This window comes from Panthera pardus, unplaced genomic scaffold, assembly GCF_024362965.1.
Source record: "Panthera pardus isolate Hobbes unplaced genomic scaffold, ASM2436296v1 HiC_scaffold_8, whole genome shotgun sequence".
Lineage (NCBI taxonomy): Eukaryota > Metazoa > Chordata > Mammalia > Carnivora > Felidae > Panthera > Panthera pardus.
Window position 1 is genome coordinate 113,821,793 of NW_026527013.1, and position 23,851 is coordinate 113,845,643.

The 23,851-nt window shown below is 44.8% G+C and overlaps 2 protein-coding genes across 5 annotated transcripts in view; one reads left to right on the plus strand and one right to left on the minus strand.

The window, feature by feature from the left end:
• The window catches only part of DNAH11 (dynein axonemal heavy chain 11), a 358,971-nt gene extending 344,109 nt beyond the window's left edge, over positions 1-14,862 (plus strand). For both annotated transcript variants that reach the window (XM_053898599.1, XM_053898597.1), the window contains 5 exons: positions 4,824-5,006; positions 5,086-5,201; positions 12,888-13,000; positions 13,456-13,596; positions 14,265-14,862. In XM_053898599.1, coding sequence (XP_053754574.1) covers positions 4,824-5,006; positions 5,086-5,201; positions 12,888-13,000; positions 13,456-13,596; positions 14,265-14,512 — 801 coding nt within the window. In that variant the 3' untranslated portion in view covers positions 14,513-14,862. The remainder of the gene's footprint in view (positions 1-4,823; positions 5,007-5,085; positions 5,202-12,887; positions 13,001-13,455; positions 13,597-14,264) is intronic.
• A 286-nt stretch (positions 14,863-15,148) lies between these two features.
• The window catches only part of CDCA7L (cell division cycle associated 7 like), a 37,551-nt gene continuing 28,848 nt past the window's right edge, over positions 15,149-23,851 (minus strand). For 2 of the 3 annotated variants that reach the window (XM_019443572.2, XM_019443574.2), the window contains exons 4-10: positions 21,536-21,904; positions 19,404-19,475; positions 19,118-19,288; positions 18,329-18,454; positions 16,878-17,027; positions 15,860-15,996; positions 15,149-15,345 (exon numbers count right to left, since the gene is read on the minus strand). In XM_019443572.2, coding sequence (XP_019299117.2) covers positions 15,315-15,345; positions 15,860-15,996; positions 16,878-17,027; positions 18,329-18,454; positions 19,118-19,288; positions 19,404-19,475; positions 21,536-21,904 — 1,056 coding nt within the window. In that variant the 3' untranslated portion in view covers positions 15,149-15,314. The remainder of the gene's footprint in view (positions 15,346-15,859; positions 15,997-16,877; positions 17,028-18,328; positions 18,455-19,117; positions 19,289-19,403; positions 19,476-21,535; positions 21,905-23,851) is intronic. The other variant, XM_019443573.2, reaches the window with a different exon arrangement.

Sequence of the window (23,851 nt, forward strand, 5' to 3'; positions counted from 1 at the left end):
TCAGCATACAGATCTTTTACATCTTTGGTTAGATTTATCCCTAGGTATTTTATGCTTCTTGGTGCAATTGTGAATGGGATCAGTTTCTTCATTTGTCTTTCTGTTGCTTCCTTGTTAGTGTATAAGAATGCAACTGATTTCTGTACATTGATTTTGTATCCTGCAACTTTGCTGAATTCATGTATCAGTTCTAGCAGACTTTTGGTGGAGTCTATCGGATTTTCCATGTATAATATCATGTCATCTGCAAAAAGCGAAAGCTTGACTTCATCTTTGCCAATTTGGATGCCTTTGATTTCCTTTTGTTGTCTGATTGCTGATGCTAGAACTTCCAGCACTATGTTAAATAACAGCGGTGAGAGTGGGCATCCCTGTCGTGTTCCTGATCTCAGGGAAAAAGCTCTCAGTTTTTCCCCATTGAGGATGATGTTAGCTGTGGGCTTTTCATAAATGGCTTTTATGATCTTTAAGTATGTTCCTTCTATCCCGACTTTCTCAAGGGTTTTTATTAAGAAAGGGTGCTGGATTTTGTCAAAGGTCTTTTCTGCATCGATTGACAGGATCATATGGTTCTTCTCTTTTTTTTTGTTAATGTGATGTATCACGTTGATCGATTTGCGAATGTTGAACCAGCCCTGCATCCCAGGAATGAATCCCACTTGATCATGGTGAATAATTCTTTTTATATGCCGTTGAATTCGATTTGCTAGTATCTTATTGAGAATTTTTGCATCCATATTCATCAGGGATATTGGCCTGTAGTTCTCTTTTTTTACTGGGTCTCTGTCTGGTTTAGGAACCAAAGTAATACTGGCTTCATAGAATGAGTCTGGAAGTTTTCCTTCCCTTTCTATTTCTTGGAATAGCTTGAGAAGGATAGGTATTATCTCTGCTTTAAACGTCTGGTAGAACTCCCCTGGGAAGCCATCTGGTCCTGGACTCATTTGTTGGGAGATTTTTGATAACTGATTCAATTTCTTCGCCGGTTATGGGTCTGTTCAAGCTTTCTATTTCCTCCTGATTGAGTTTTGGAAGAGTGTGGGTGTTTAGGAATTTGTCCATTTCTTCCAGGTTGTCCAATTTGTTGGCATATAATTTCTCATAGTATTCCCTGATAATTATTTGTATCTCTGAGGGATTAGTTGTAATAATTCCATTTTCATTCATGATTTTATCTATTTGGGTCATCTCCCTTTTCTTTTTGAGAAGCCTGGCTAGAGGTTTGTCGATTTTGTTTATTTTCTCAAAAAACCAACTCTTGGTTTCGTTGATCTGCTCTACAGTTTTTTTAGATTCTATATTGTTTATTTCTGCTCTGATCTTTATTATTTCTCTTCTTCTGCTGGGTGTAGGCTGCCTTTGCTGTTCTGCTTCTATTTCCTTTAGGTGTGCTGTTAGATTTTGTATTTGGGATTTTTCTTGTTTCTTGAGATAGGCCTGGATTGCGATGTATTTTCCTCTCAGGACTGACTTCGCTGCGTCCCAAAGCGTTTGGATTGTTGTATTTTCATTTTCGTTTGTTTCCATATATTTTTTAATTTCTTCTCTAATTGCCTGGTTGACCCACTCATTCTTTAGTAGGGTGTTCTTTAACCTCCACGCTTTTGGAGGTTTTCCAGACTTTTTCCTGTGGTTGATTTCAAGCTTCATAGCATTATGGTCTGAAAGTATGCATGGTATAATTTCAATTCTTGTAAACTTATGAAGGGCTGTTTTGTGACCCAGTATATGATCTATCTTGGAGAATGTTCCATGTGCACTCGAGAAGAAAGTATATTCTGTTGCTTTGGGATGCAGAGTTCTAAATATATCTGTCAAGTCCATCTGATCCAATGTATCATTCAGGGCCCTTGTTTCTTTATTGACCATGTGTCTAGATGATCTATCCATTTCTGTAAGTGGGGTGTTAAAGTCCCCTGCAATTACCACATTCTTATCAATAAGGTTGCTTATGTTTATGAGTAATTGTTTTATATATCTGGGGGCTCCGGTATTCGGTGCATAGACGTTTATAATTGTTAGCTCTTCCTGATGGATAGACCCTGTAATTATTATATAATGCCCTTCTTCATCTCTTGTTACAGCCTTTAATTTAAAGTCTAGTTTGTCTGATATAAGTATGGCTACTCCAGCTTTCTTTTGGCTTCCAGTAGCATGATAAATATTTCTTCATCCCCTCACTCTCAATCTAAAGGTGTCCTCAGGTCTAAAATGAGTCTCTTGTAGACAGCAAATAGATGGGTCTTGTTTTTTTATCCATTCTGATACCCTATGTCTTTTGGTTGGCGCATTTAACCCATTTACATTCAGTGTTATTATAGAAAGATATGGGTTTAGAGTCATTGTGATGTCTGTATGTTTTATGCTTGTAGTGATGTCTCTGGTACTTTGTCTCACAGGATCCCCCTTAGGATCTCTTGTAGGGCTGGTTTCGTGGTGACAAATTCCTTCAGTTTTTGTTTGTTTGGGAAGACCTTTATCTCTCCTTCTATTCTAAATGACAGACTTGCTGGATAAAGGATTCTCGGCTGCATATTTTTTCTGTTTAGCACACTGAAGATATCGTGCCAATCCTTTCTGGCCTGCCAAGTTTCAAAAGAGAGATCAGTCACGAGTCTTATAGGTCTCCCTTTATATGTGAGGGCACGTTTATCCCTTGCTGCTTTCAGAATTTTCTCTTTATCCTTGTATTTTGCCAGTTTCACTATGATATGTCGTGCAGAAGATCGATTCAAGTTACGTCTGAAGGGAGTTCTCTGTGCCTCTTGGATTTCAGTGCCTTTTTCCTTCCCCAGGTCAGGGAAGTTCTCAGCTATAATTTCTTCAAGTACCCCTTCAGCACCTTTCCCTCTCTCTTCCTCCTCTGGGATACCAATTATGCGTATATTATTTCTTTTTAGTGTATCACTTAGTTCTCTAATTTTCCCCTCATACTCCTGGATTTTTTTATCTCTCTTTCTCTCAGCTTCCTCTTTTTCCATAACTTTATCTTCTAGTTCACCTATTCTCTCCTCTGCCTCTTCAATCCAAGCTGTTGTCGTTTCCATTTTGTTTTGCATTTCATTTAAAGCGCTTTTCAGCTCCTCGTGACTGTTCCTTAGTCCCTTGATCTCTGTGGCAAGAGATTCTCTGCTGTCCTGTATACTGTTTTCAAGCCCAGTGATTAATTTTATGACTATTATTCTAAATTCACTCTCTATTATTTAAATCCTTTTTGATCAGTTCATTAGCTGTTGTTATTTCCTGGAGATTCTTCTGAGGGGAATTCTTCCGTTTGGTCATTTTGGATAGTCCCTGGAGTGGTGAGGACCTGCAGGGCACTTCCCCTGTGCTGTGGTGTATAATTGGAGTTGGTGGGCGGGGCCGCAGTCCGACCTGATGTCTGCCCCCAGCCCACCGCTGGGGCCACAGTCAGACTGGTGTGTGCCTTCTCTTCCCCTCTCCTAGGGGCGGGATTCACTGTGGGGTGGCGTGGCCCGTCTGGGCTACTTGCACACTGCCAGGCTTGTGTTGCTGGGGATCTGGCGTATTAGCTGGGGTGGGTAGGCAAGGTGCACGGGGGCGGGAGGGGCAGGCTTAGCTCGCTTCTCCTTAGGTGATCCACTTCAGGAGGGGCCCTGTGGCAGCGGGAGGGAGTCAGATCCGCTGCCGGAGGTTTGGCTCCGCAGAAGCACAGAGTTGGGTGTTTGCGCGGAGCGAGCAAGTTCCCTGGCAGGAACTGGTTCCCTTTGGGATTTTGGCTGGGGGATGGGCGGGGGAGATGGCGCTGGCGAGCGCCTTTGTTCCCCACCAAACTGAGCTCTGTCGTCCGGGGGCTCAGCAGCTCTCCCTCCCTTTGTCCTCCAGCCTTCCCGCTTTCTGAGCAGAGCTGTTAACTTATGACCTCCCAGACGCTAAGTCGCGCTTGCTGTCGGAACACAGTCCGTCAGGCCCCTCCGCTTTTGCCAGCCAGACTCGGGGGCTCTCCTTGGCCGGCGAGCCGCCCCTCCGCCCCGGCTCCCTCCCGCCAGTCCGTGGAGCGCGCACCGCTTCGCCGCCCTTCCTACCCTCTTCTGTGGGCCTCTCGTCTGAGCTTGGCTCCGGAGACCTCGTTCTGCTAATCCTCTGGCGGTTTTCTGGGTTCTTTAGGCAGGTGTAGGTGGAATCTAAGTGATCAGCAGGATGCGCGGTGAGCCCAGCGTCCTCCTACGCCGCCATCTTCCCTCTCCGGTTTGTGTGACTTTCAAAATGATTTTTTTTTAATTAGCGGATTACAAAACGTAATACCCAGATGTTGGGGTTCCACTTCCTCTGATTGTGTCGACACGCACAAGTGAAATGGAATTCATGACAGTTCTTCAATTCCCCAAATGCTACCAGTGAAAAAACTACAAATAGTAGCTCCTCCCTGGTGGGATCTAAAGAAGGGGAGGGGCTGCGGTCATGTACAGGTAGCTGAGCTAGTTGGCAGTGCATCTGCCCACCTCCACGGAGTGGCGGACATGTTTTCAATGCATTAGCAAGCATCATTGGGAGTTGTGGGATAGATTCTGGGACTTCCAAACATCAAGGATAGTGTCCCTGTGACTAAAAATGAAATACAAAGGGGACACCTCGTTGACTCATTGGTTAAGCATCCAACTCTTGGTTTTGGCTCAGGCAATGATCTCGTGGTTTCCTGAGTTCAAGCCCCACGTAGGGCTCTGTGCAGACAGCATGGAGACTGGTTGGAATTCATATTCTCTCTCTCTCTCTCTCTCTCTCTCTCAAAAATAAACTTTAAAAGAATCTTTAAAAAAACGAAATACAAAGGAGCTAAATTTTGTGTGTGTTAATGATTTAAGGTTAAGAATGTCTTGGATGACATTTTGGAGAAACTTCCAGAAGAGTTCAACATGGCGGAGATAATGCAAAAAACCTCAAACAGAAGCCCCTATGTTCTTGTTTGCTTCCAAGAATGTGAGAGGATGAATATTCTTCTTCGGGAAATCCGTGTGTCACTTCAACAATTAGACCTTGGTTGGAAGGTGAGTTTAAAAGTGGTACCAGAGCAGGTTTTCCCACATTGGAGGGCACTCACTATGTGTCCTCTTTTCTCCATGCAAGGGGGAGCTGACGTTATCTCCTGACATGGAAGCCCAGCAGTCCCAGCTGAGTTATGACACAGTGCCAGACGCTTGGAGCAAACTGGCGTATCCATCTACTTACGGCCTGGCCCACTGGTAAGCGACCCCCTCCCTGCTCCCACTGGCCTTTCTCCACCTGGGTGCTGGTGCAGCATTCTGAGTTACTGTTGTGTCAGAAGAACTGTGAAGGCTATACTTTATGAGTACTTTGGGGCTGTACTTTGCATAATTGTGCAAACTACCACCAGTTGTTCCTGAGTGTCTTTTGTGGGTTGCTCCAAAGGTAAAAATCAGTGAAAAATCAGGTGAAAATCAGGGTCAAAGCAAGGGGTCACAGCCCCTTACTTATTAGCTATTTAATCTTGAACAAAATACCTGACCTTCCTAATTTCTCAGTTTATCATGTCAAAAATGTAGGGAATAAAATTCCTTCATTCACTTATTTAAATGGCCATGGGAGGTAACCTGAGTTTGTTTTCGTGTCCCTTCATACCTTATTTTTGAAGCCAGTGATTACCAATGCCATCTCAAAGCTGACTTTTAAAAGCTCATAGTAGAGTACACCATAAATCCAACTGCTTCTGTGTGTGGCTGTGAGTGGAGAGAGGTGTCCCAAAGCCATGGATGAACATTCACAGCTCCCTCACAGCCAGGGCTCTCTCCAACTGCTCCTTGGCCTTCATAGTCAACACACAAAGTTTGAAAGGTTCCCTCCATTCCTGTCTTTTTGGTATGGAATTTTCTTTAATCCATACTTTCCTAAGTCTTTCTTCCATGAACGAGAATGGTCCTCTGAACCTTAAATTGGAAGGCCCCATGGGAATTCCAAATGAGGGGTGCCTGTGACTCTTAATCTCAGGGTTGTGAGTTCAAGCCCCATGTTGGGTATAGAAATTACTTTAAAAATAAAATCTTAAAAACAAAACTTTGGGCTACCTGGAAGGCTCACTTGGTTAAGTGTCAACTCTTGATCTCAGGGTCATGAGTTCAAGACCCGCTGTGGGCTACACACTGAAAATGTGTACACCTTGGAACTGCCACATAGGCAGCCAGGTGTTTGCTGTGTAGGGAGGTGTGCCAACATAAGAATGGAAGGTGCAACAAGAACAGACACTCAGACCAATGGAACAAAAGAGAGAACCCAGAAATGGACCCACAAATGTATGGCCAACTCATCTTTGACAAAGCAGGAAAGAATATCCGATGGAATAAAGACAGGCTCCTCAGCAAGTGGTGCTGGGAAAACTGGACAGTGACATGCAGAAGAACGAACCTGGGCCACTTTCTTACACCATACACAAAAATAAACTCAAAATGGATGAAAGACCTCAATGTAAGACTGGAAGCCATCAAAATCCTTGAGGAGAAAGCAGGCAAAAACCTCTTTGATCTTGGCTGCAGCGACTTCTTACTCAACACATCGTTAGAGGCAAGGGAAATCAAAGCAAAAATGAACTACTGGGACCTCATCAAAATAAAAAGCTTCTGCACAGTGAAGGAAACAATCAGCAAAACTAAAAGGAAACCGACAGAATAGGAGAAGCTATTTGCAAATGACATATCAGATAAAGGGTTAGTGTTCAAAATCTATAAAGAACTTATCAAACTCAACACCCAAAAAACAAAGGATCCAGTGAAGAAATGGGTGAAAGACATGAATAGACACTTCTCCAAAGAAGACATCCAGATGGCCAACCAACACATGAAAAAAAATGCTCAACATCACTCATCAGGGAAATACAGTTCAAAACCACAATGAGATATCACCTCATACATGTCAGACTGGCTAACATCAACCACTCAGGCAACATCAGATGTTGGCGAGGATGCGGAGAAAGAGGATCTCTTTTGCATTGTTGGTGGGAATGCAAGCTGGTGCAGCCACTCTGGAAAACAGTATGGAGGTTCCTCATAAAACTAAAAATAGAACTACCCTACGACCCACCAATTGCACTACTAGGCATTTATCCACAGGATACAGGTGTGCTGTTTCGAAGGGACACGTGCACCCCCACGTTTATAGCAGCACTATCAACAACAGCCAAAGTATGGAAAGAGCCCAAATGTCCATCAATGGATGAATGGATAAAAAAGATGTGGTACATATATACAATGGAGTATTACTCGGCAATCAAAAAGAATGAAGTTTTGCCATTTGCAACTACGTGGATGGAACTGAGGGTATTATGCTGAGTGAAATTAGACAAAGACAAAAATCATAGGACTTCACTCATATGAGGACTTTTTAAATTTTTTTTTTTTTAACATTTATTTATTTTTGAGACAGAGCATGAACGGGGGAGGGTCAGAGAGAGGAAGACACAGAATCTGAAACAGGCTCCAGGCTCTGAGCTGTCAGCACAGAGCCTGACGCAGGGCTTGAACTCACAGACCGCGAGATCATGACCTGAGCCGAAGTCGGCCGCTTAACTAACTGAGCCACCCAGGCGCCCCTCATATGAGGACTTTAAGACAGAACAGATAAACATAAGGGAAGGGAAACAAAAATAACATAACAACAGGGAAGGGGACAAAACAGAAGAGACTCATAAATATGGAGAACCAACTGAGGGTTGCTGGAGGGGTTGTGGGGGGGGGGGGATGAGCTAAATGGGTAAGGGGCATTAAGGAATCTATTCCTGAAATCATTGTTGCACCATATGCTAACTAACTTGGATGTAAATTCTAAAAACTAAAAAATAAAATTAAAAAAAAAAAAAGGAAGGTAGAATGTGGAAGGAACACAGATGGCAACAAACAACTGGCAGGAAGAGTGAGCAAAGCTACTCACTGGATTTCTGTGAATGCTGTGGATGTCCAAGTTTTTTTTTTTTTAGTTTTGGGAGGGGAGGGGAGGGGCAGAAAGAAAGGGAGAGAATCCCAAGCAGGCTCTGCACTATCAGCATGGAGCCCGATGCAGAGCTTGAATTCACAAACCGTGAGATGAGCTGAAATTGCATGCTTACCTGACTGAGCCACCCAGGTGCCCCCCAAATCAAATTTTATATTTCCAATAAAAAATATATTGTACTTAAGTTTTGTCATAATGGTAACTTTGGACTTCCATCTTATTTTGTGCTTATTTCTATATTTTTCTACTTTTATTGCAATGTTTTTCAGGCTTCTGTCAGTTTTAACAGTTTTATTACATGCTTATCCTTGTTTTAGCAGAGACGCTTTACATTGTAGCCTACACACTTGGCTTTTTTAATGTTTGTTTATTTTTGAGAGAGAGAGAGAGAGTGCAAATGGGAAAGGGGGCAGAGAGAGACACAATATTGGAAGTAGGCTCCAGGAGCTGTTAGCACAGAGCCCCTGTGCAGGGCTTGAACTCACAAACCGTGAGACCGTGACCTGAGCTGAAGTCAGACACCCAAGCAACTCGGCCACCCAGGTACCCCCATAGTTGACTGTTCTAATATAATGTAAAGTCAACAATTTAATCTCCCTCTTGCCTCCTCTGGTCTGCAATTGTAATTCAACCTTATTTTAAACCATAATGTTTTTGTTTATAGTATTATTTTTGCTTTGACAACATGTGTTGATGTCTTTGCTCCTTTGTTGCTTTTTACATCTGATTCTGGGCTCCTTTGTTCTGGGCCCCCGTCTCTTTTCACTGAAAGACAATATCTATACCAGGGCTCTCAGTATATATGGTGGGGAGTAAATGGTGTTCTTTATCAGAATCTTTTTCCCTACGCTCTTGTACTATGGGTAACCTCCAGTTCCAGCATACGAATAATTTCAGTGCTTTGAGTTTGCTAACTCCATGGTTTTCTGGCATTTATTATAGCTGATGAGACTGTTCTTAAGTGTACTTGTCATCCCTTCACAACTAATCTGTTTTCTCTGGGGAAGTTCTTAAGATTTTTTTCTTTACTATTGATGTTCTGCAGTTTTACTGATATATTTAGATGTGGGCTTTTAAAATTGTATCCTACTTGCTCCTGTGTGCTATTATAAGTGTGTATGTCTACCCGTTGCTTCCACCCTGAAAAATTCTCAGCCCTTATGTCTCCCAATAAATGCCATCTTCCTCATAATCTTCATTGTGTTTACTTATCTGAACTCTTATTTTCAGTCTCTGTCTCTGCTATATCCTGGTTGATCTCATCACTTCTGGGGGGGTGGGGGGACTTCATTTTGTCTTCAATGGTTTCCGGTTTACTGTGTGTCTCCCCTTAACTTTTAAAATTTTATTGTCCTCGGGGCACCTGGGTGGCTCAGTCAGTTAAACATCCAAGTTCGGCTTAGGTTGTGCTCTCAGGGTTTGTGAGTCAGAGCCCCATGTCAGGCTCTGTGCTGACAGCTCGGAGCCTGGAGCCTGCTTCAGATTCTCTGTCTCCCTCTCTCTCTGCCCCTCCCCAACTCACGGTCTAGCTCTCAAAAAAGAACAAATGTTAAAAAAAAAAAATGTTTAATTAAAAAAGAAAATTTCATTGTCCAAAATCAGTTTTTCAATTCCAAGTTGTTGATACTGAAATCAGAGAAAGTACCCAACTTGGTTTCGTAATTTCCTGTTTTTACGGCTATTATTCTAGTTTCTTTCTCAGGGTTTTAAATATATTGAGTCCTTCAGATCCCTCTTGTTTTTATTTGCTGGATGATTCAGCCTTCTTGTTCATTGGATTTGCTGCCATTATTTTATGCCATATAATCAGCTGTCTTTATACTCAAAGGACAGGCTGGCTGGTTATAAAAAAAAAAAAAAGTTGAACCCACTCACTGTTGGGGGCTTTGTAGGCAGCGTGGCTTGCTCTGATCAAATGCTGCTGTATAGGGGTCTGTGGCTGACTTTCTTTCTCCTTTTCTAAAAGACTTCATGTTTTTTCCTTGCTATCCAGAGGATTCTCTGTCTTTGGTCTATATTAAAATGTGTCTTGGCATTGATTTTTCTTGGTCACATTTTCTGGAAATATGGTATGTCCCTGATTTTACAGAGTCAAATTTGTAATTTAGGAAAACCCAAATTTCCTCAAATTGTACACAAGTTTTTCATTTCATTTTTTAATTAATTTTTAAATTTACATCCAAGTTAGCATACGGTACAACAATGATTTCAGGATTAGATTCCTTAATGCCCCTTACCCATTTAGCCTATCCCCCTTCCTAAAGCCACTCCAGCAACCCTCTGTTCTCTATATTTAAGAGTCTTTTATGTTTTGTCCCCCTCCCTGGATATTTGGATATTTGTCTTTCTCTAATTTTGCTTACCTTAATACCCTCCAGTTCCATCCACGTAGTTGCAAATGGCAAGATTTCATTCTTTTTGATTGCCGAGTAATATTCCATTGTATATATATACACCAATCTTCTTTATCCATTCATCCATTGATGGACATTTGGGCTCTTTCCATACTTTGGCTATGGTTGATAGTGCTACTATAAACATTGGGGTACATGTGCTCCTTTGAAACATCACATCCATATCCCTTGGATAAATACCTAGTAGTGTAATTGCTTGGTGGTAGGGTAGTTCTATTTTTAATTTTTTGAGGAACCTCCATACTGTTTTCCAGAGTGGCTGCACCAGCTTGCATTCCAACCAGCAGTGCAAAAGAGATCCTCTTTCTCCGCATCCTCACCAACATTTATTGTTGCAGGAGTTAATGTTAGCCATTCTGACTTGTGTGAGGTGATAGCTCATTGTGGTTTTGATTTATATTTCCCTGATGCATGATGTTGAGCATTTTTCACGTGTCGGTTGGCCATCTGGATGTCTTCTTTGGAGAAGTGTCTATTCATGTCTTTTGCCCACTTCTTCACTGGATTATGTTCTTTGGGTGTTGAGTTTGATAAGTTCTTCATAAATGTTGAATACTAACCTTTTACCTGATATGTCATTTGCAAATATCTTCTCCCATTCTGTCAATTGCCTTTTAGTTTTGCTGATTGTTTCCTTCCCTGTGCAGAAGTATTTTGTTTTGATGAGGTCCCAACAGTTCATTTTTGCTTTTGTTTCCCTTGCCCCCGGAGATGTGTAAAGAACTTGATGTGGCCAATGTCAAAGAGGTTGCTGCCTGCTTTCTCCTCTAGAATTTTGATGGCTTCCTGTCTTACATTTTGGTCTTTCATCCATTTTGAGTTTATTTTTGTGTATTTTCCATTTCATTTTGAAATGTTTTTCTTCCTAATTTCCTTTTTCTTACCTGGTCATTTCCAAACCAGAATCTTGTTTACACAGGCAATCATTTCCCTTTTTAAAAACTTGTTGTAATTTGGCTACAATGCAAAGCCTCTTGTGGTAACATTTTTAGATAAAAAAGCTTTTTTTATTTTTTAACGTTTCATTTATTTTTGAGAGAGAGTGAGCACAAGCAGGGAAGGGGCAGAGAGAAAAAGAATCGGAAGCAGGCTCCAGGCTCTGAGCTGTCAGCACACAGCCTGATGCGGGGCTTGAACTCATGAACCACCAGATCATGACCTGAGCCAAAGTCAGATGCTTCACCAACTGAGCCACCCAAGTGGCCCTGAAAGTCTTTGCTTTTCCTATTCGTTGCCTTGTCAATTATGTTTTCCCTAAACCAGAGATTTGGAAGAACTGGCATGGGGCAGGTAAGAGCCATGCTGTAAACTGGCAGGCATTACAACAAACTTGTAGTGACCCAAGTGTGAATGTGAGCATCAGCCTTGCTGCTTTTGTAACATGTAACCAAACCAGGTGCCAGGAAACTTCAGGGCTAGCCCGCATGGCCCTCACCCTAGAGAACTCCCTGCTGGCTTTAACATACCCACGCTCCATTTTCTTTCTGGGAGCCCTGAATCCTACATTTCAAAGCTTGACAGGTCTCCTGATTTTATCAGAGAAGCTCATTTTCCCATAGCCTCTGTGAGAGTTGGTCTTGTTCCTTGAAAAACTGTTGTGATGAGTTCTGAACTTGGGTAAAAAAACCTCATTTTCGGGGCGCCTGGGTGGCTTGGTCGGTTAAGCGTCCGACTTCGGCTCAGGTCATGATCTCACAGTCCGTGAGTTCGAGCCCCGCGTCGGGCTCTGTGCTGACAGCTCAGAGCCTGGAGCCTGTTTCAGATTCTGTGTTTCCCTCTCTCTCTGCCCCTCCCCTGTTCATGCTCTGTCTCTCTCTGTCTCAAAGATAAATAAACGTTAAAAAAAAAAAAAAAAAAAAAAAAAAAAAAAAAAAAACCTCATTTTCCCAAACCACAGTCATGCAGAGGCTCGGAGGTGTGGTTTCCCCTTACTAGCTTTTTCTCCTCCCCATTCCTGACTATTGTATATGGAAAGTCCACTGTCTGGGCTCTACTGCCTCTGCCCTTCCCAGCAGCCATCCCTCCCACCCCAATCCTTACACACACACGCATGCATTGCCATGCACACACCTTGTCCACACTCTGTTGGAGCCTGTCAGGTGGATTATACACACATCACCTGGGTGTGGTTACCATTTATCAGTAAGAGCATCTAAATAAAATTAAGTAGAGATGAATTTTCCACATTCCTCAGTGTTTCCTGTCCCTGGTGGTAATAGTTATAAAATTTCAACAGGAAAAAAAATCTCTTTAAAGGGATCTACTTCATCGGGGCGCCCTCATGGCTCAGTTGGTTGAGTGTCCGACCTCGGCTCAGGTCATGATCTCACAGTCTGTGAGTTTGAGCCCCACATCGGGCTCTGTGCCGATAGCTCGGAGTCTGGAGCCTGCTTCCTATTCTGTTTCTCTCTCTCTCTCTGACCCTCCCCTGTTCATGCTCTAAGAATCTACTTCACCTTATCGGAAAACTCTATTACTAAAAAGTGCATTTGTTTCCTCCTACCTCGTGTTCACCAGGTTTAATGACCTCCTTTTGCGATGCCGGGAACTTGAAACCTGGACCCACGATCTTGCCCTTCCAGCTGTGGTATGGCTTCCTGGCTTCTTCAACCCTCAGTCCTTCTTAACTGGTAAGGGCTCCAACTGGGCGGCCCCAGCTTCTGGCACAAATCCTGCCTCACCTGCCCTGCTCCCCAGTGCTCATGACACAGGAGGGAGGGCAGGAGTGATAGCTGGGTGTGCAGAGAAAGTAAAGTTCCAAGCATAGCAGCCATGTGAAGTGGGATATAAACATTTTCTGTCAAAGGCCACGGGGTCTCTTCTCCAGTGGTTCCCTTCTGCCACCACAGTGCAAAACCAGATGCTGTGTAACCAAATGGGCCTGGCTATTCCAGTAAAAGTTCATGTACACAAGCAGGGAGGTGTCCTGCAGGCCTCAGTTGGCCATCAGTCTAGCACAGCCACACGCACATTTCCAGGAACCCGAAGCACAGCACAATGCCTCAGTCAGAAAGGCAGCTGACTGTGGGCCCCTGAGAGCCCTTTTACCACTACATCCCATTTCCTGCTCCTTCTCTTCCCATAGCAATCATGCAGACCATGGCTCGCAAAAATGAGTGGCCCCTGGACAAAATGTGCTTGACTGTTGATGTTACCAAAAAAACCAAGGAAGATTATGGCCATCCTCCACGGGAAGGTGCCTATCTCCACGGGCTCCTCATGGAAGGTAAGATAGCACAAGTAGCACCTGTGTAGTTTTTAATTTAGGAGCTTTCTTCGATCAGTTGCAAGTTGGTATCTGTCCTTGGTTTACTCCACTCCTCTGTACTCACTCACATCTAGCAGTCGTCTACCTCGTTTCACCACATTTAATGCCAGGATCTGGGTCCAATGTCAGCCAAGTTTTAAGGCACGTAGGGTGATGGGTGTCACTTCCATCTGCATCTGTATCTAGTGTTAAATTACCTGTGGCATTAAGACCTACACTAAAAAGATTGTGAAATGATTAAAAACTTTCACTTCACTCTGACGTTTTACTACAAGATTTCTTTAAGCCCTTAAGATGCCAGTGCATTCGAGTCTCTAATGTGGGCGGTTGGGAGGAAATGCATTCATTTTGAAGAATTCAATTTTTTAAAGAGAGGGCAAACTCATTTGCTTTATTGTGCCTGAATTCTTGGAGAGTCTGTTTTCAAACAAGGTTTAGATCTTTTGAATTCAAATTAGTTCATTTTTCAAAGGAAAGTTTAGACGTGGAACCCTGCCTCCAGTGTTTCTGTGGCACCCCTCAACCTCCCACACCAGTAAGGAAGCCGACAAGCAGTTAACGACAAAACTGAACATTTATTGCTTCCAACACACCACACTGTTGCAATCCTTGTGTTTTTGCTATAGGTGCCAGATGGGACACACAGTCAGGAACCATTGCTGATGCCTGCCTCAAGGAGTTAACATCTGTGATGCCGGTTATCTTTGCAAAAGCCATACCCACAGACAGACAGGAAACTAAACACACCTATGAATGCCCGGTGTACAAAACCAAAATGAGGGGCCCAACCTACGTGTGGACCTTCAGATTGAAAAGCAAAGACAAGGCAGCCAAATGGGTCCTGGCAGGCGTGGCCCTGCTGCTGGAAGCCTGAGATGGCCCTCAGGCTCGGACAACACAGGCCTTGGCCGGGGGGCCGCACACATTAATTTACCGAGAGCCATAAAACACACTCCAGCTTCTGGAATTTTTAAGTAACTCACATGTGCGTTAATTTTGCTTAAACACCGTCCTTAACGGTCTCCCCATCAGAAAGTGGGATTTGAGTTCTTGCACATAAACAAAATCTTTTTAAATTAAAAAAATCTAGAAGCCCCTGACCTCAGGCAGCAGGTGAATCCTGAAGGAAGAGGCAGACGGTCCTGCCGACCAGCAGTGTCCCCAGGCCTCCAGTGTCGGTAATGTGAAGGTGACTTTCAATAAAAATAAAACTCTAGTACTCAAGATCTATGGGTTAATTGCACTTTGTAATTTAAGAGAACATTCTTTCTTTAACATAAATTTCCAATGACCCAGAGAAGCACTAACTACCTGGTCTGAACTGTGGTCACTGCCTGGGAGGTAAAGATCAAGGCACCAAATAGTGTCAAAGGCAAGAGCTGCTTACAAAACGTTTGCCCTGGAACTTACCTGGACTTTTAACTCCACCCCATTTAAGCTGTGTTTTTGTCATATGCAGATGCTTTTAAACCACTCACTACGCATAGGGGCCCGTGGATATATGTAAATAGCCGTCTTCCTGAGAAACCTTTTCAAGCATATAAACAATTTTAAAAAAATAGTATTTAGATCAACGAACAACTTCTGTATAAAAACACAACTGGAAGAAATCGTAGACACCCGTGGGATGGCATATGTTGCTAGAGTTCTTTACGGTGAGGTGGCTGGTTTTGTTCTTAATCATCTTCTACCAGCTGCTTCTGTAAGCTGAGGAAAAGAAGGGAGGCGTCAGTGTGATGGGTATGGAGACGAACACAAAGCAGGTTCTAGGCTCAACGCACACCCTGAGTGCACAGCCCAGCCCCTCTGCGGCAGGCCTGCCCTGACTCCTCGGCCAGGCAGCGGGAGCCACGGGCCTCACTCCCACTCGCCAAACCACACTGCAGAATCCCACGCAGCTTCCTCAGCCCTGGAAAGCAGTAACCGTGTCGGCCACAGCGCTTTGCCCCAACCTCTCCCCTCAGCCTGCTTGCCTCCATTTCTGTTTTACACAATGAGGGGGATACGGGCAGTGCCAAAGCTGAAGATCCTAGCAAAGGAGGGAAACGTTCCAAGAGGGAACACATCAGCCCTGAGCTGCTCTAATGCAAGCAGCTAGGGAATGGATGGCACTCAAGATGGTTTTTAAGCATCTGCCTGAAATCTAGCAACCACTCCCGCCTCCACGGTCTCCCCGGCTGGAGCTGGAGATGACAGCCTCCATCTGTGACCTGTGACTTACCTCTCCAGGTATTCCTTGACATTATTGTAACCGTAAAACTTGGCTAGGTGAATGAGGATCCCTGTGGCACAGCGGCCATCACGCTTGCGACAGTAACTGCAATTGCAGATCCCACGGCAGGGAGGACACATCCAATCCTGGAAGAGCAGTTTCCCCTGTTACCTCCATTGTGCTCAAGCCCGGCTCACTTGGTCTCTCCTCCAACCTTCAGTCACAGGATACTTCTAGTATATGGCACAGGGTGACTAAACGAGTCTCCTCCCCATGATTCAAAAGGCCCAGAGAGGTTGATCACCCAGGGTCCCACGTGTGGAGAAACACAGAAAATTAGACGCCTGCTTCAAACTGTGGAGATTTTAGGAGTACAAAAGAGCAGTGAGACGGACGTGTGAATTCTAGCTCTTCTACTTCCTAAACCACATAACCGGAGTCGTGGTCTATATTCATCTGCTAAATGGGGACAGCGATTTACCCCATGACTGCTGTGAAAGAGGTCACACGGCAGGGGTCAAGTAAGAGCACAGACTCTGGGCCAGACTGCCTAGGTTCAAGCGGATACATACTAACCATACTATTATCTCACTTCAAGGAGGGAACTGAGGGCCTGGGAGGTTATATACTCGACTTCATAAATTTAAATGACTTAGTAACAACTGCAAGTCGACTGTGTTAGGAAAACACCTTAGACGACAGCCAGGCACACAGTGACACACACCTGTCCCCTGGCCTCGCCTGAGGTAAGCCATGCTGCTGGAGGAAAGCCACACAGCTGCACCTGACAGACCATAACGGTAGGAAAGCAAGGCTTGGACCCTGGAAAACCCAGTCATCTCTTCTGCCCTACTGGTCAGCTTGCTCTCTTTCCAGAAGGAAACCCTTTTTTTTCCTCTGGAGTGTCAAGGGGTAGACTGAGCTCTGCAGCTACAGGTCCCCGATCATAAAGGGTCCTGAGAGCCCCATCCATCTCAGCTTGCCTCTCTTTGCCGGTCCAATTCACAAGTGCGCACACCGTTCCTACCGGGTCCAGCAGTGCAGATCTCACGTCCTCCCCGTAGCGATTCCGCAGGCACGGCCCACAGAACTGTCCTCGGACCCCACCGCAGCCCTGGTTCCGACACACCGTCTTGGTGTCGATGGTCTTCTGCCTGCACTGATGGCAAGTGTTGCCCTGAGGGAGGAAGGCGGTGGGTGGGTGAACAAGGGACTTACAGGGCAAAGCGCGCAAGCCCACATGCTGTCTACGTATGTTCAATAGGGCGTGAAGAGGCCGAGCCTCTCACCCTGCAGCGAGCAGCACCAATTCTCTGGTCCAAACCACAGGGAAACCTATTAGAGTAAGTAAGAGCAGGGCACCTAGAAGAAATGAGATGGTCAGAGAGGCCAGCAGAAAGACAGGAGAGAAAGAGCCCACAGAGGGTGACAGGGGCCCAAGTGGCCCTGAGCCCACGGCAGCCACATTTGGCTCCAGCCCAGCTTCCGGTGATCTGGAGCTTTTCAGTATAAAATTTCCCGGTGTTAAAATGTTGGCAATTACATTAAAAACATTTTAATATTGCCTTAATGGGACACTGCCTCATTTAAAAAATGATGCATAACACCACAAAGCCTCCCTCCAAATCACTGTTTAAAAGAAATTTTAACTCATTTCCTACCAACCACAGATATTCTGTCAAACTTTCGTTACTATGGTTCTGTTAATCAAAAAGCACACACACAAACACAGTATTTTTTTTTTTCTATGTTTAAAATAAACACCGGGGGGGGCAGGGGGGCCCGCCTGGGTGGCTCAGTCGGTTGAGCGTCCGACTTCGGCTCAGGTCATGATCTCATGGCTCCTGAGTTCGGGCCCCGTGTCAGGCTCTGTGCTGACAGCTCAGAGCCTGGAACCTGCTTCGGATTCTGGGTCTCCCTCTCTCTCTCTCTCTGCCCCTCCCCCGCTCACACTCTGTCTCTCTCTCAAAAATAAACATTAAGAAAATTTTTTTTTAAATAAACACCAGGGATACCTGGGTGGCTCAGTCAGTTAAGCATCTGACTTCGGCTCAGGTCATCATCTCACAGTTTGTGAGCTCAAAGCCCCACATCAGGCTCTGTGCTGCCAGCTCAGAGCATGGAACCTGCTTCAGATTCTGCTTGCACTCTCTCTCAAAAATGTTAAAAAAATTTTCTTTAAATAAACACCATATAAATATTTAAAATGTTAACTATTATCAATATGCTCTTCCAAACTATATGCCTGCCTCCCCACAACTCATGTGCATCCCCCAGAGAGACCTCTCCTGAGGAGAATTCCCGCAGGAAGCCAACTCCCTCCACCCAGTTACAGTTGGTCCTCCCAGTCACAAGGGAGGCAGCCTGAGGGTCTAAGCCCAGATGCAGTTTAAAAACAATGCAGGATTTCTAATACCAGTTCCTTGGACTCCCAGTTAGAATCACAATCGTGCAAATTATTCATCATACAGAATTTACCAGAACTTTATCGTAGATTTTATCTCGAACGGTGATGGCAACATTTTCTAAGTCCTCTTCAGTGATATCCTCCACCGGCCGAAAGGAAGATACACGGTGACGCCGTCTATACCCCTGGCATTTCCCCTGCAAGATGAGCCAAAGCAGAACCTGGTGTGAGATGTTCTGATTAAAAAACATGCATAAAAATTTCACACTCTCAGAGCTCCAATACCATAAATGTTAACTGTGTCCCTCTCCGATTTCCCTGGAATCATCTACTGAGCTGCCACCACAGACACAGTGCCAAACCTCCTGCACGGCAAGGTGGTCCAACAACAAAGGAGCAGCTCAGGTTTTACCTGATCAACAATAGTCACCAGCCGTGAACCCCGTAAGGACAGAGACAAGAACCACGATGGATGGCCAAACCTGCCAACGGGAAGGGTTGTTTCTCGCTCCAGCTCAAAAGCACTTAAAATGCCCCCTTCCTAAAACTCAAAAGGCTAGGAGGAATCACTGCCCTTTCCCACGGCCAAAACCCGAGGGCCACCTGGCACCACTGACAGGCCTTTCGTGCCCCCCGTGAAGATGAAGTAGAGGGTCCTAACCCTGGAGCAGCTCCTCTGCTCTACTCAGGTCAAGGCCTTTCTCCAGCCTACAGCCTAGATGGGGGTGGGGGGTTCTTCTCAGAATGTGGTCCCGGGAACACCAGCTCCACCTGGGAACCTGGTAGAAATGCCCAAGCTCAACTGCTGCATACTTATTGCTTAGACAGACAATATTATGTTTATGGTGCTGAGAAAATACCCCGCTAATTGTCTTCCTTCTCCTGAAACTGTAAAACTCTTCTGCAAATTTGGCAGCGGAGACAGTGAAGTTCTCCAGGGCAAATTTCTCGGGAGGCCGCGCGCTCCGGGTGGGGTTAGTGCGTCTTGTGATCTGTCCCTCGGAGAAAGCCCGCCTCACTGTTCTCTTCTTCTGAAAGCAAGAGCACAGACATTTGCAACCGGGTGCTTTCTTGAATAAAAGCCATCTGGCAACAGATTATGTTCATCAGTATTGGAGTAAGTAATTATAAAGGAGTTCTACTTACAGAGGCTGAGTTTGGGGTTCGTACTGGGAAGAAATCCGGCATTGAGTTCAGTTCTGCCAATAACTGAGCCAGCTGAAGTTCAGAACAAAAGAAAGGACCTTACATCAATATTGCCATGCCGAGTTTGTCTAACGCCTTATCCCAAGTCTTCAGTTTTGCCAACAGTAAAAACTTGACTAAAGTAGTTCATGTGGGATCTTAACAGTTGTTGTATTTTTTAACCTCATATGTAAACACGTTTTTTAAAGTTTATTTTGACACAGAGAGAGAGACTGCGTGGAGGAAGGGCAGAGAGAGAATCCCAAGTAGGCTCTGAGCTGTTAGCACAGAGACCGACACAGGGCTCAACCCCACAAACCATGAAATCATAACCTGAGCCAAAATCAAGAGTCAGGTGCTTAACTGAGCCACCCAGACACCACAAGATTTTTATTTAATGTTTATTTTGAGAGAGAGAAGGCATATGCAAGCGAGGGGGGGAGGGGCAGAGAGACAAAGGGAGAGAGACTATCTCAAGGAGGCTCAGCACTGTCAGTGCACAGCCCGACGCAGGACTTGATCCTAGGAACAGTGAGATCATGACCTGAGCCGAAATCAGGAGTCGGATCCTCAACCGACTGAGCCACCCAGGCACGCCAAGATTTTTATCTAATGAGATGCTGATAGCATCCACAGAAATAAAATCTATGCCCATTCCTTATATACGAAAGCGTGACATGAAGAAGTGGTCCTTGGAATGATGAGACCAGGTATATGAGGCTGGAATCCTGACATGGCCACTAATTCGCAGTGTGACCCTAGAACAGATCACTGTGCACACCTAAAGCAAGTGTCATCGTGTTCAAAACAAAAGGCTCAACTAGATCGTTCTGACAGTTGTTTAGAGCTCCAAGAAAACTGTTTAATTTCTCATAAGAATAACTTAATGGAAATATTCCCAAATAAACACCTAAGAATACCAAGTAACAGGCGATAGTATTCTAGTCAATTAGGATTCTTATTTATACGAATGTTTAGGCATCATTAAAAAGTCATGAACATTTATTTTAAAGATGCAGAGAGATGCAGTGCTAAAAATTTCCCTTAGCTAATAAGTATAAACAGGTCTTAGGATAAATTTCTCCCACAAATATGATTTATGTAACTTTTTTTAATTAAAAAAAATTTTTTTAAGTGTATTTACTACTTTTGAGAGAGAGAGACAACAGACAGAGCACGAGCCGGGGAGGGGCAGAGAGAGAGGGAAACACAGAATCTGAAGCCGGCTCCAGCCTCTGAGCTATCACCACAGAGCCCACTGCGGGGCTCAAACCTATGAACCGTGAGATCATGACCTGAGCGAAGTTGGACTTAACTGACTGAGCCACCCAGGTGCCCCTAGGCTTTCTATTTTCTTAAATAACTTATTAGATGTATAAGATTGCAAACAAAGCATCATTATATTATGCTTTTTAAAAAGAAATTATTACAAATATACCAAAATGCTAAAGTGATTGAGTGGCAGAATTTTATTAATTCTGTATATGCAAAATTACGAAGCAAACAACAGTTACTGACCAAATACAGAAAAACCAAATACACATAACCAAGATTTTACCTTGTATCATTATTCATTCTACTGAAGACTTAACTGGTAACGTGACTCAAAACTGTTCAGTGTGTTTTAATACCTAGGCCTCTTTCATTCTCTCATATGATGTCTTGAAAACCCAGTGGGTCATCAAAGAAGAAAGATTCCTGTTGAAAGCCCCCACCTAAATTGCACCTTGCAACTCTCAAAGTGTGCTTCTCTTTTTATCTTTAGTTTCTTTGTGCTGGGAACTGGCCTCTCCTGTCCAATACCACTACATATCTAGAACTTAACTTCCTAATGGTCAACTGTAAGCAGCATTAGTTCAATGGCACCAGGAACCAGGGCTAAAAATGGTCCTGGGAGTCTCTGTTCCCAAACCAGAGCTCACCGGGTAGTAACTGGTTGGCCTTCAGGAACAGAGAAAGGACACATAAGAACCAGAGCACATGTCCTGACAGAAGCCCAGACGACAGCAGCTATGAGGGCAGCTCCGTGAGCCTCCGTGGTCGCTAAGCAGGGCTCAGTGCCAGCTCCTAGACCACCCGCTGCCAGGCCTTACCATGGCTTTGTTCTCCTTGATGTTCATGGTCCTTTTCAGCAGCGCATCAGAGCTCTCCTGGCCCTCATCCCTGGAGTCATCCTCAGATTCAGACACCGAATCTTCCCTTTCCTTCCCCTGTCTGCAGCTTCTCTTTCTTCCAAGAATTGCTTTTTTATTGTCCTGTAAGCGTTTGCTAGGAAATAGTGGCTCAGAAGAACTGTCATCAGATTTTTTTGCCAGTTTCTTGGTGGGGAATTGAAAGGCTACTCGAAGACCAATACTGCTTCTCCTCAGCCTGCTTCTCCTGGGTGTAGCCTTTTCTTCTTCATCCTCTTCTTCACTCTCTGAAGACACCTTACCAGCATCGCTCAAATCTGACTCCACAAGCTGACAAAATGAAAGGGCAAAGACGATGTTTTGTGACTCACCTTCAAAAGCACATCGTTTAAAAACACTCTGCCATTAGAGAAAAAATGAGTAGAAGAAAGCCTCCCCTCCCTATTAATTAGTTCCCTCTGGTCCATTAAGTGCTCAGGTGGTCTGTTGATGACTATGGTCCCAGGGCAGGCTCTCCACCACTGCCTGGGGACCCGGCCACATCCACCAGCAGACTGTTCCCTTCCCAGCACGGGCTGGAAGCCATGCTCTCACGGACGGGGCTCCTCCACTGTGGAACATCTGGAAGCCAAGTAGTATGAGGCAAAGCCAAAGAAAAGGCTATGTATGGCCTAAGAGTTATCCTCACACAGATGGAGTGCTAAGGGAAAACATACTGACGATTCTGCCCTGAACAGCAGGAACAGGACAGCTGACTTCACCTCAGCGAGGTGACCGAGGAGCAAGCAGATGACTGGCCACTGGGGTTGGTGAGGGAGTCTCATCCCCAAGACATGATGGGCCCTTACGCCAAGGGACGTCCCCTCCCCTTTTCTGCAACCAGTAGAGCCATAGGGTGAAATCGAGGCAGACCCTCTGTGGCTTTGCTGGGAAACACCCGTTCCATCAGCTCAAGAAACTCTTGCCCCAAATTTTTGGATTCCGCTTGGAATAGGCTTCTGGCATGAACACGAAATTGAGATTGACACATGAGAGCACAGTAAGAACAGAAGGCAATGGCCGGTGATATTACCCAGGAGACGGTGGGTGACACCTCAAATATAAGGGGGCCCTTAGCAATGGCAAAGATGGGCTCGAATATCAAGACCCAGGCCACCTGCTGGGGATCTTTCCTTTACCACGTGCTGGAAAAGTTTAGTCTGAGAGCCTCTGTCAGGGACTGCACAACAGGCCGATGTGAGGAGAGCAGGGAACCACAGCATGATGGGCCTGGGACTGAGGGAAATGACTCTGCTTCCTCCTCAGTGATCAGCCCCCACGTTCTAGCTGTACTACTCAAATTAGAAATAAGGCAGAGGAAGGAAAGAAAACTGCAGGTAACTTCCAAATCTTGGTGTTTTGTATCAATCCACAACAAACCAAGTAGTGAAATGAGACTATGGTTAACTGGGTTTTTTTTGTTTTTTTTTTTTTTTAAGTATCCTGAACTTTCTACATCAGTAGCTTTGGAATTTGAAACACTGGGATTGAAGGAATCTAGTTTTAGGAAGACATTGTTGGGAGAACTTCAGAGCAAGGTGGTCTCAGATTGGCTTTATCTTCTTCATCATCTAACTAGTATCTCTTTACTAAGGATAAGGACTCTCTATAAGGGACTAAAGTGGACAAGAGCAAACTGGAAACACCAGTGGAGACTCACACCACAGGACAAGAACACAGCTGTGGTTGCTGCACATACGGCTGTAAGACCACCCAACAAACACCCTGGCTAGTAATATCCTATTATCGGAAAAGATGGTCTCACCAGTCTCCACTACAGTGGGCAGGAGGTTGGGGAGGGAGGCAATAATGTTTGCTTGCCCACTGAATTTTATTTTTAAATGTTTATCTTGAAAGAGATAGAGCGCGAGCACGAGCAGGGAAGGGGAGAGGCGGGGGGAGGGGTGGGGGGAGAATTCCAAGCAGATTCCACACTGTCAGTGCAGAGCCCAACATGGGGCTTGACCTCGTGACAGATCACGACCGAGCCAAAATCAAAGAGTCCTACGTGTACCCGACGGAGCAACCCAGGTGACTCTGCTCACTGAAATTTAAAATAAAATTTGCAGGGGCACTTGGGTGGCTCTGTCAGTTACATGTCTGACTCCTGATTGTGGCTCGGGTCACGATCTCATGGTTTGTGGGTTTGGGCCCCGCACTGGGCCCTGCGCTGACAGTGTGGAGCCTGCTTGGGTTTCTTTCTCTCTCTCTCTCTCTGCCCCTCCACTGCTCACTCTC